Source organism: Eschscholzia californica, unplaced genomic scaffold (genome assembly GCF_041429995.1).
Source record: "Eschscholzia californica isolate CP2 unplaced genomic scaffold, dmEscCali1.0.p SCAF_1, whole genome shotgun sequence".
Lineage (NCBI taxonomy): Eukaryota > Viridiplantae > Streptophyta > Magnoliopsida > Ranunculales > Papaveraceae > Eschscholzia > Eschscholzia californica.
The window spans coordinates 20,297,497-20,310,322 of NW_028238198.1; the positions used below are offsets into that span (position 1 = coordinate 20,297,497).

A 12,826-nucleotide genomic window follows, 5' to 3' on the forward strand; every position below is an offset into this window, starting at 1 on the left:
TTTTGCTCCTCAGGAAGGTTGCATACCTTTGCATGGATAATGTTCGCACGAATTTGTACATATTTATACTTGGTTTGCATGAATTTGCTGAAGTTCCAGCGGGTTTGATGAGGAACCGAAACCTAAAAAAAGTAGTATTGGCAGGTATTTTTAACCAAGACTAACACCAAATAGTCCATGCCCAGAGGAGGTACTAGAACAATATAAAATAAGATAAAGTATGCACAAAAATCTAACACCCAAGGTAAAAGTCATTACCATTTGAAGGTTAAAAATTTAACAGCAACAACACAGTCTTTACAAATCAATACAGCTCAAAAGAAAACAATCCTAGCCGTCTCGACAATAAGAAAACCTTAATTAGTATACAAGTGGTAAGTACATTAAAAAAATGGCTAAGAATCATCATAACAAGTAGAAGAAAATAGAATCGAAAAAGAAAGATGAATCAGGCAAACCAGGAGAGAATTTAGAACTTTGCTATAGATTAGCTTCTCTTAGGAGGAAGATCTGAATTCTAACACGCACAACCGCCACCTCCTCTTTGTTCAGTTTCTGAAACCGCATCTGGGATGGTATTGAAGTATCTGCAGATGAAAGTTTTCTTCGTCAGTGAAACAAACTAAACGAATCAGATGAAAATCAGTCGAGTAGAGAAGATAATAAAGAATTCGAACATCAGGACATGTAATCAGATCATGATAACTTCAACCTTTCAGTGAACTTATAACTGAATTGACGAGGGGTATTTCAAATTAAATACCCATTTTCGCAGGTCAAGAATTTTTGTTTAGTGTTCAGCATGATCTTGATAAAAACAACAAGTGGAAATTTTACTCCCAATTTGGTTTCTACTTCAGCCATGAGCCAACTCATATACCTCTTAAAAAAGCACAATCAAATGGGAAGTCCTCTACCGATTGCATGAATGTGATTTATGAACGGAGTCAACTGACCAAACATGGGGATGTCCGGATGTGGCAATTTTCTAAGGGAGCTTCAGATTTAGATATATCATATACATACATATATATATATATGTATGTATGTATGTATATATAGATCATACATAAATATCACAATTTATCTATGTAACAGACACAAACCCTCCGAGTATTGCAAATCGAGAAAAGTCATCCGCACTTAGAAAAAGAAGAAAAGTAACAATGCATAAAAAACCGTCTCATTGAGTTTACTTACATATCTTGTTCATGTTCTTTCATTAGTGCAGTCTTTGCAACACAAGTAAATGCATCATCAACATTTAAATCCTCTTTTGCGGATGTCTCGAAGTAGGGTATGTTCCCCCTGTTTACACACCAATCTTTTGCTTTCTTCTCAGAGACCTGCAGGAAGATGGGTAGTTAGAAGCTTATGATGTATAAGATGAAACAAAAACAAATAAAATTATTCTATTTATTATGCTGTCATTCCTTACCACTCGGCTGTTTCCACCGTCTATATCAACCTTATTTCCGAGCAAGACAAATGGGAAAGTTTTGGGGTCCGCTGGACTTGCCTGAATACAAAACCGATTCAAACAAATTAAGAAATAAGAACACAAACATGTAAAATGATTGAATAATGATAGGTCAACATAGTTTTTGTTGACACAAAAAGACATAGAGCCTCATTTTTTAGATTTGACTGTGCATCCACAAAAGTTTGAGAATGAACGATTAGAAGATATTGTGTCAAGTTTTGTCTCAGAAATGTGAACATCAGATGATTGTAAGGCAAAATAGCTAAGTAACAGGTTTACAGATATTGTGTCAACCTAGCATCACCCAGAAGGTTTACAGAGTTTAAGTAACAGGTAGATGATTGTAAGGCAAAATAGCTAAAAAAGGAAGTAATCAATCACCACTTTCAGAGATGTGAACATCAGATTGACTCAAGATGAGGCAATATGAATTGCATTAACTTAGGCATAAAGGACAGTGTCAACTTGATACTTGAAGAAGTCACAGACTCGCAAAGGCGTTCACATGCTATTTCAGACCTTCGAACATACTCAGTACAGAACATTTTGGAATTTGAATATGTGAAATGAATCCAATGAAATTTCGTCGTGGGCTCGTGGCTACTGGCTATACAGTAGAACCCGCTATGAGAGCCCTACTTGGACAGGCTGGGAGTAGGTAGAGTTACTTGAGAGTACTCGGCCTTGAACTTACGAACAATTTTAAGTATTGTCAGAAAAAAAAAGTGAAAAAAATGCTATGAAATTGTATAAAAAATTAGTTTCTTCTGGGTCTCAACTCTATAAAAGATAACTTGTATGCAAAATAGAAATCATAAAGCTGAACGATAATTTCAATGGAAAAATGCTTTCTATTTCACTAAGTTACTCGGACTTGGAAGTCCTCATCCTACCATATTGAAGTACTTGAACTACACCAAGTATGGAGAAAATCTCTACTCGCATAGGCTCTACCCTGATAGCGAGTAGCTCCATGTTGCTCGAGAGTACTTGGCAAGGCATTTTACTAACACCTAAGGTAGGGTAAGAGTCGACAAAAGGAATGATCGTTAACAATGGCTAACCGTTACATAGATTAACTAAATCAACCTAAAACAAGATTTCAATGAATCCATTATTGTCACTATAAGAACCTATGATAGATAGCTTAAGGCATAGATATACCTGTCTGAGAAACTCCTCACGCCAATTGTCGAGACTATCAAACGATTTGAGTACATTTACATCATAGACTAAAACACAACAATCTGCCCCTCTGTAAAATGCAACACCAAGGCTTTGAAATCTTTCTTGTCCAGCTGTGTCCCAAATCTAGCAGTCCAAACATGATCACAACAATCTTCAATAATCATAACAATGAAACCAAAAAAAAAAATTTATTACTCTTAAATCGAATAAATCTGGAAACCCACTTGTAATGTTATAATCCTATCATCAATCTGTAACTCCTTTGTAACGAAATCAGCACCGATGGTAGCTTTATATTGCTGACTAAATTTCTTATGAACATATCTAAAATTACAGTTAAAGACCCAAATTGCAGAATCTAATTTCAGTAAGAAACCCTAATAAAAACTAATGGTTTCATTTCATTACACCAATCTCAAGTATCATAAGTCTCAACAAAAATTTCAAAGTTACAGAATAAAAATCAACAATGTTATATTAAACCCAGAAAGAAGATTCAAAAGTTGATAAAATTCAATAATGATAAATCTAACAGATCTAATCTTTGATCAAAGGATACTGATTCATCAAAGATGTCTTTCCAACCCTGAAAATTCACAAAAATTTCAATAAGAAGCAGAATTTTTTCCTTGATCATAAGTAAATTCAATAAGATGATTACAAACCAAAAATGGGGATTAAGTTATGAAATAGATCATGATATGAAAAATTAAGACATACCCACTATCTCCAAGAACGATAACCTTAAGCAAGGTTCTTCTTCTCATCAAAGACATGATTATTGATGATCAATTTTACAAATTGTTTTGGAAAAAAAAAAAACCTTTTTAATTTTCTTCCCCCCTCTTTTTCTTCTCCGATCTCTCTCACTATTCTCCAAGTTCTACTTTCTCTCTCTCTCTCTCTCTTCACACATCTTTGGACAACGATGGCAAACGCACGTGACTAATGCCACCCGTTGTAAAAGTGGATTGTATAGGGGGAGATACACATTTTGTATGAGGAGACATGTAAGTTTAGTTGTTCCAAAAAAAAAGTACTAAAATATAGGAAGTGTTAGAATCACAGAGGATTTTGACAAAATAAGTTACCCGGCTGATGTGGCGGGTGTGATATTCATCTCTCAACAGCTCAGATTTAGTCAAACTTGTAAACCACAACAACCACATCAGCTGGACAACTTTTTTTGTTAAAATCTTTTGTGATTTTATATTTCACTTAAAATATAATTCTATGTCGAGCCTCACTGCCAAATTTTATACACCAATCTTTTTCTAAATAATCTAATACTCAAGAGTTTTATCTGAAAAATTTTCGTCTTTACTGTAAAAATTTGTTGACGAAATCGATTGGTGAAAATTTTGGTCATCAAATTTCTTTTTTATATATATATTCATTTCTCTCTTTTTCTGCCACTTTTATCTTTTTTTTCGAGGATTTGACAACCTCAATTTTACACACTCATCAACTCGTCCTGTTCTTATATTTTTGCTCAGTACTAAAATATAAGAGATCGTAATTTACATTCAGGAGACCATAATCTTTATCTTTAAATAAAAAAGTAAGTGAGCTAGTAGTATGTATAAAATATGGATCTTGATGGATCTTTTTATTATTATTCTATGAAGATTCATATTTAGGAATTTGTGGCATTGAAGTGTTTTCTCAATTGTTAATCTATAATTTAATCTTTACTTGTATTATGTAATCAAACCACATAAGATGTGTTTGAGTTTTATTACTACGTTCCTTAAATAATAGTTTCTACAAGAAAAATGGTGGTTGGTTGTTTGTCTGAATCTCCAAATACAAGAAAAACATCTCCCTATAGATATCACCAAAGCGCCAGCAGAGCGCCTTTTTGAGACGGGTGGGTCGCAATACTTCCAGAAAAGACTCGTGCGACGTGCCGACCTTTCTTTTTATGAAAATGACATAAAAGCCCTCAATCTTCATGGAATGCACAAGTGGTCTCTCTACCAAAAATTTAGAGTTAACTCCTTTTTAAACCCAATCGTGTGACTAGTTTCTTGTTTGGTGTCATATTTTTGTAAATTCAAAATTTGATCCTTTTTGTTTGGATTTTATCCTGTCAGGGGTCACATTTACTTGTTTTTCTTTAATTATAGATATTTTTGTGTATGAGGTTTTTTTTTATTTTCCCTCTCCATTTTCATATTCAATATTCAATGAAACTCTAATCTCAATTAATGGTTGTTTATTTTGTTAACTATTTAAGTTTACATACTTTTATTGAATAAACAAAAGGAAAGAGATGAGAGAGGAAAATGAGAAAAGGAGATAGAGTTCTTTGATGGTTGTCCGCATGTAGTCACATTGTTTTATTGTCCTCACCTTCAGAAAAAGAATCATTGATCGAGATGAAGGGTCGTGTCAAATCATATATGAGAGGAGACAAGGGGAATGAAAATCTATAGAGATAACATAATACATATTGTAATATGTAGAAAATCTATCATAGTTGAATCTATATAAGACCAAAATACATCATTTCCTTAATGGTGAAATATTATCAAAATGGTTAATGTTGGAGAGATTACAAAATACATATTGAACCTCTATAACAAAAGTTTTTAATATAAAAAAATGATTTTTATAGAAAATCGGGATCATTTTATTGCTCCAACCTCTTTTTAAGTTTTCTCTAACACCTTATAGTTCGTCGTTAGCATAAAAAACACAAACTAAAACGTAAAAGAACAAATCTAAATCATTATAGTTGGGTCAGTATAAATGATAAAGAAATGTCTACTTATAACTTATAAACAAAATGAGTCATGTAATATGTTGAGACCATTTAGTTTTGGGGGAAATTCTTTATGACTAGTTACTTCAATTCCTTGCCATAGGAACTCCTCTTTATTCTATAGTATTCTAGAAACGGCTAGGATATTCACAAATGCTAGCTCGAGTCATTAAGAATTCTAAGCAAAAAATTCAAACAATAAGTTATTTACATAAGATCACCATGAATCGGTTTCAACATTATATTGAAGTGCTCCAATTGATAAAGCTAAAACTGTAAGAGGGCAGTTTCTAAAAGAAAGAAGATGGCTGTGGCGGTAAAGATGGTTGTAGGCGGTTTTGTGTACAAAGGCGGTTTCAATTGGTTTCAATTTAAGAGGCAGTTTCCAATTTTGCTCTCAATTGAGTCGGCTTATATTATTATAAATAGGGGGTTTTAGTGCCAATGAAAATATCAACCAACACAAGCAACAACTCTTCTTTAGAGAGCTAGAGAGAGAGCAAGAGTGAGAGAAATTTTTCATAGTTTTTTGAGCGGTGTTAAATTTCTCGGTCGTCGAAGATTTAGTATAGAAGGTTAATTACTATACGGTACCATCTTGGGACGAACTTGCGGGTTGTGTGAGTCGTCTTCATCTATCCTTCAATAAAGATTTCTTGTTCGCCCGAGGACGTAGGCTTTAAAGCCGAACCTCGTTAATTCTGTTCGCATATTTGATTTTGACTTAGCTTGTCGATTAATCTTCATAATCGGATCAATTTCTAGGATAGGTTCGATAGCTTCCGCGACTTTTAGTTATAACAATTGGTACCAGAGCCTTGTTGAGATTGAACGAAGAGAAGATGGGATCGAGAAGCGGTACGGTCAAAGCAGGGAAATATGAGATAGAGAAGTTCAATGGGAAAAACGATTTTTCTTATTGGCGGATGCAGATGAAGAATCTGTTAATCTCGCAGAAATTACACAAGACGTTGACGGGAAAGAAACCAGGAGATATGTCAGATGAGGATTGGGAAGAGTTAGATCTCGAAGCACGGGCTACCATTATGTTGTGTCTTGAGAGGGACGTGGCGTTCCTAGTAGACGAAGAAACAACGGCGGCGGGTGTGTGGTTAAAGCTAGAAAGCAAATTCATGACTAAAACTTTAACGAATCGGGTCTACTTAAAATCCAAATTATTCACATGTAGAATGGAAGAGGGTTCTTCTATTCAGGAATATGTGAATAGGTTTGACAGGATTATCTCAGATTTGAAGGATATTGATGTTAAGGTTGAGGATGAGGACCAAGCCCTCATATTGTTACTTTCATTACCTAAATCCTATGAGAACCTTGTTCAAACTTTGATGCTTGTTGGTGATAGTCTAACCATGGAAGAGACGAGAAATTCGCTATTAGCGGATGACCTTCGTAAGGTTGCTACTAGCAGTATGGCGTCGGGTGGAGTAGACAAGGAACAAGCACAAGGGTTGTTTGTAACGAGGGGGAGGAGTAATGAAAGGGGAAAGGGAAAGGGCGGGAAATCTAGATCCAAATCTAGAGGCTCTTTCAAGAAAACGTGCTTTAGTTGTGGTGAGCTTGGCCACTTTAAAGCGGCTTGTCCAAAGAGAAAGTTGAAGCAAAAGAACGAAGGCTACAAGGAGAAACAAGAGGCGGGATATGTGTCAGAAGAGGCGGACGAATGTTTCTCAGTGACAGAGGTGTCTGAGAAGATCTTCGATAAGTGGATGCTTGATTCAGGGACGTCACACCATATGTGCCCAAATAGGGAGATGTTTACTACCTATAGGAGTGTAGATGGTGGTACAGTTATACTGGGTGATGATAGTATATGTAAAACTGTGGGACTCGGAACAATACGTATCAAGATGCACGATGGAGTGGTGAGAACATTGACGGACGTAAGACACATACCCGATCTGTGGAAAAATCTAATTTCCCTTGGTGTGTTGGAGCGGAACGGCTGTAAGATAATTATAGAGAATGGCTCCATAAAAGTCGTTAAGGGTTCTTTGGTGGTAATGAGAGGTACTCGTTACGGTAATTTATACAAACTTTTGGGGACAACAATTACGGGAGATGTAGCAGTAGGAATCAGTGGAAGGGATCCAACGGCTAGTACGAGGCTTTGGCATATGCGCCTTGGGCATATGTCAGAAAAGGGTCTATCTTTGATGTGCGGGAAAGGCTTGTTGAAGGACATGAAGAAGCCTTGCATGGAGTTTTGTGAGCATTGTGTGTTCGGGAAGGCACACAGGGTGACGTTCTCTACAAGCAAGCACAGGAGCAAAGAGGTGTTAGACTACGTACACACCGATGTCTGGGGACCGGCAAAGTTACCTTCCAAGGGTGGTTCCAGGTATTTTGTTACATTCGTTGATGATCATTCGAGATTTGTCTGGCTTTATTTTCTGAAGCATAAGAATGAGGTATTCAACACATTCCTGGTGTGGAAAGCAATGGTTGAGAACAAAACTGGTCGAAAGCTGAAGACGTTAAGGTCGGATAATGGGACCGAGTACACGGATGGGGCATTCAAGGAGTTTTGTAATCAGGAAGGCATTGTGAGGCACTGGACAATAGTAAACACACCTCAGCAGAATGGAGTCGCAGAGAGATTGAACCGTACACTACTTGAGAAGGCTAGATGTATGCGCTCCAATTCGGGATTAGGCGTAGAATGGTGGGCAGAATCTGTTGCTACAGCTTGTTATATTGTGAACAGGTCTCCACATTCTTCTTTAGATGGCGGCATACCTTACGAGGTGTGGTCAGGTGAACATGCAGATTACGGGAGACTTAAGGTTTTCGGTTGTACGGCCTATTACCATGTTAAAAGTAACAAACTTGACAATAGAGCAAAGAAGGCAATTTTCTTAGGATATGCTACAGGAGTCAAGGGTTATCGGCTATGGTGTACAGAAGACAATAAGTTTGTAATCAGCAGAGATGTGGTGTTTGATGAGTCATCTATTGTAGCTATGGCGAAAGCTACGGTGCCTAGTTGTGGTGATGTTGGGTCTACTAAAGCTCAAGTAGTGGAAGTAGAAGCCGAAGACCAACGGGTTTCTAGGAATCATGATCAGGTGGAGCATCAGGATAATACTCAGGATGAGGAAATTGATGAACCCGATCATGAGGAGGTTCAAGGGGAAGGTACACAAGTTTTACAACAACAACAGCAAGATGTTTCGGTACACACTAGGCCGAAACGGTTATATAAGCCGGTACAGAGGTTAGGGTCAGACAAACCTCTTAGGCATTACGGGCAGGCAAATCTGGTTGAATATGCACTCTCGGTGGAAGACGACGAGCCGGTCATCTTCAAACAAGCTATTACCGCGGAGGAAAGAGAGAGTTGGTTGCTTGCTATGCAAGAAGAGATGGAGTCTCTTCACAAGAACCAGACATGGGAGGTTGTCCCATTGCCCGAAGGTAAATCTGTTATTGGTTGTAAATGGGTGTACAAGAAGAAAGAGGATTCTTCCGAGATCAAGGGTACAAGGTATAAGGCAAGACTAGTGGCCAAGGGTTATGCACAGAAAGAAGGGGTCGACTACAATGAGATTTTCTCACCGGTCGTGAAACATACTTCTATTCGGGTGCTATTGAGTATTGTTGCTCATAGTGATCTTGAGATGGAACAACTCGATGTTAAAACCGCCTTCTTGCACGGAGATTTGGAAGAAGAAATTTATATGGCTCAACCTGAGGGATACAAGGTTGAGGGTAAAGAAAATCAAGTATGTCGTTTGAGGAAGTCTCTTTACGGATTGAAACAATCCCCTCGCCAATGGTACAAACGATTTGATTTTTTCATGCTAAAGCATGGTTTTCGCAGAAGTGATTATGATTGTTGTGTATACATCAAGAAGCTTCGCGAAGGTGACTTTATTTATCTCCTTTTGTATGTGGATGACATGCTTATTGCTTCTCGAAGCATGGTGGAGATAGATAAGTTGAAATCTCAACTCAGTCAAGAGTTTGAGATGAAAGACATGGGCGCTGCAAAGAAGATACTGGGAATGGAGATTAAGAGAGAGCGGTCAAGTAAGAAACTTTACTTGAATCAGAAAGGTTACATCGAACGAGTAGTTTCTCGGTTCGGGATGCAGAATGCGAAGGCAGTGTCAACACCTTTGGCACCACACTTCAGGCTCTCGGGAAAACAATCTCCCACTACTACGGTGGAGAAGGATCATATGGATCGTGTACCGTATGCTAGTGCAGTTGGCAGTTTGATGTACGCTATGGTGTGTACTCGTCCGGATATTTCACAAGCGGTCAGTGTGGTTAGTAGGTTTATGGCAAACCCGGGGAAGACACATTGGGAAGCTGTGAAGTGGGTCTTGAGGTACTTGAAGGGTACTGTTGATACGGGTTTGTGCTTTGGTGGAGACACATGTCAGGTAAGCGGTTATGTTGACTCGGATTATGCTGGCGATCTAGATAGAAGACGATCTACTACTGGTTATGTATTTAAGGTACATGGTGCTCCAGTTAGTTGGAGATCAATGTTACAATCTACAGTTGCGTTATCTACTACGGAGGCCAAGTATATGGCTTTGGCCGAGGGTGTGAAGGAAGCATTGTGGTTGTGGGGTCTTCTGGATGATCTAGGGATTAAGCAAGAGTGCGTGGATGTATGGTGTGATAGTCAAAGTGCGATCCACTTGGCGAAGAATCAGGTTCACCATGCTCGCACTAAGCATATCGATGTCAGATATCACTTTGTACGAGTTGTCATAGGGGGTTTTAGTGCCAATGAAAATATCAACCAACACAAGCAACAACTCTTCTTTAGAGAGCTAGAGAGAGAGCAAGAGTGAGAGAAATTTTTCATAGTTTTTTGAGCGGTGTTAAATTTCTCGGTCGTCGAAGATTTAGTATAGAAGGTTAATTACTATACGGTACCATCTTGGGACGAACTTGCGGGTTGTGTGAGTCGTCTTCATCTATCCTTCAATAAAGATTTCTTGTTCGCCCGAGGACGTAGGCTTTAAAGCCGAACCTCGTTAATTCTGTTCGCATATTTGATTTTGACTTAGCTTGTCGATTAATCTTCATAATCGGATCAATTTCTAGGATAGGTTCGATAGCTTCCGCGACTTTTAGTTATAACAAAAACGTCTATGAATCTGACTCTAATTGACCCTAGGAGAAACAGAGTCGTCTTGAAGTTCCTTCGGTTTTCGAATCAGCTTTAAGGCGGAAAGGAGCAATCGAAATTCTGAGATGGAGAAAAGGTGGTCATCTTTGAAGACTCTTGTGTTTTTTTTGAAAGATTCATCATTCATTTCCATCAATTTTTTGAAAGACAGACAGACCCAAGGAGGAAACCATTAGGAATACATATATACTATATATATTGACCAACTATGACAACATATACGTACAGTTAAGTCTCTTGTGGTAATAAACCATCCAAAAAAGCTAAGATTTATTTTAGATGATTCGAAGTAGTCAAAAAAATGTAATTACTTAAAAGTTGATTGGAGATTATATCTTGCAGCTACTACATTCAAGAAATAAAATTTACTTTTTAATGTTGTAAATTTATGTTACCACTTTAGTGTTGGAATCGACTTTCCAGCAGGAGCGGTTTTTGCCCTTTTGACAAGGTTCCCTTTGTCGAAATAACTCAAATAACGTACCGTTGCGTTCGTCTCGTCGAGGGCTTGAATTTCAAGCTTTGGTTTGCTCAAAACCGGTTCCGTTTGAATAAGATATTAATTTTCGAAGTTTGGGTTTAAATATGGAAATATGTGAAATATTTAAGGAAAGTCCCATATCGGGTAAGTTAAAGGAATATGTAGGGTTTATAATAAGCTGCTCTCCCATACTATAGTATGAATGAAATAAAGGTCCAACGATTTGCGTGGTTTGCACCACGCAAACCACGCACGCGCACGCGCGTGGGCGCATTAGAGGCGCACTTTGCACGTGCGCTAGGAGCATAGAAGCCTTTTTTTTTTAATTTTAAATACCAAAGGCAATCCGACGGACAAGATTAAATCTACATCCGACGGACCAGATTAAACCCGTGGATCAGTACCTCCTTTCTTCAAGAGGGTTGTGACTTTTCCCCCTAAAAGTGAGGGTTGTGACTTTTCCCTCCAAATGTGACTGTTAACAAACAGTCACCTCTCACCTTTAAATAAGCCATGAAACCAGACTTCAAAATTCACTTCGAATTAAGAGAGTTTAAGGCATTCAAGAGTTTTCAATACTTACTGACGTTCGAAAGAGTTTTCAGATCTAAGTACCTCCGATCCGAAAAGGTAATCCGTTGTATCCTGGGAGACAAATCGCCTATACTGTTGGTACAATAAACAGGGCGAATTATTGTCTTAAGGAAAGAGATCACTCGCCTCGGTTCTAACTAATATAATTTCTGTTCTTTATCCTCTTTCTTATTTTATTAGTTAAAGATACAATTTGTATCTGAAATTTAAAAACAGAGTACTAACCTTCTGTTTTTTATTTAAGGAATTTTAGTTAAAATACTGACTGTTTATCTCTGAAAAATTTCAGAAGGATATTATCATCGTTTAAAAGAAACACGACGATAATATAGTATACAGATTAAAACAACATTTAGTACTTAACAAAAACTTCTAGTTCCACTTTTGATTCTTTTGGGTAAAGAATTACATTGTTGCATAAAGAGTTCAAAATTCTTTTGGCACTAGGCTCCCAGAACATCTCAGCCACACCATTGTTTATAGGTGTTTTTGTGGTCTTGAAACGACCCAACTGTCAATTTTATAGCTTAAGTATGTATTCATTCCCTTCATGTTGTATTCTTATGATTATTTTTAAGATAATCTTTGTGGGAAGTCATATATCATATATGGGTATCTTTCTATTGTGTTACATTTGGTATGTATTAGTTTTACGAGCGTTTTCTTTGTTTACTCCGTTTTTTCTTTATCATTTCTGTTAAAAATTGATATCTTCAATGTAATAATACGTAGAAGCTTAGATTTTTTTTAGTAAATATTTTCAAATTCATTTAAAAGGTATGCTGCAAACTTGTACTGTTAATAATCTTAATAACATTTCCTAACTCATATTTATGGTTCTCCATGATTCTAGTCACTTACAAAGAGGGGGGCACGAGCCAAGATTTTAAGTTAGGTGGACTAGCTTAAAATTTAGGTTTTAAGAATCAAGTTGTTTTATTTGAGTTGTTTACTTACAAAGAGGGGGGCGCGAGCCAAGATTTTAAGTTAGGTGGACTAGCTTAAAATTTAGGTTTTAAGAATCAAGTTGTTTTATTTGAGTTGTTTACTTTTCGGATTAATACAATAAAATATATAAACGAAACGTGAAGATAAAATTAGTGAATATTTGAAATTTTTATTAAGTGAATATGGCGAATATAA

At 37.0% G+C, this 12,826-nt stretch overlaps 1 protein-coding gene across 1 annotated transcript; it reads right to left on the reverse strand.

Annotated features, from left to right (window-relative positions):
- Positions 1-233: 233 nt before the first annotated feature.
- Positions 234-3,639, reverse strand: LOC147565002 (ras-related protein Rab7-like). Its single transcript, XM_086651417.1, has 7 exons — positions 3,392-3,639; positions 3,231-3,257; positions 2,896-2,995; positions 2,648-2,794; positions 1,439-1,519; positions 1,201-1,346; positions 234-587 (listed from the first exon to the last, which is right to left on the reverse strand). The coding sequence occupies exons 1-7, from the start codon at positions 3,445-3,447 to the stop codon at positions 518-520; spliced, it is 627 nt and encodes a 208-aa protein (XP_086507543.1). The 5' UTR covers positions 3,448-3,639; the 3' UTR covers positions 234-517.
- Positions 3,640-12,826: the final 9,187 nt, after the last annotated feature.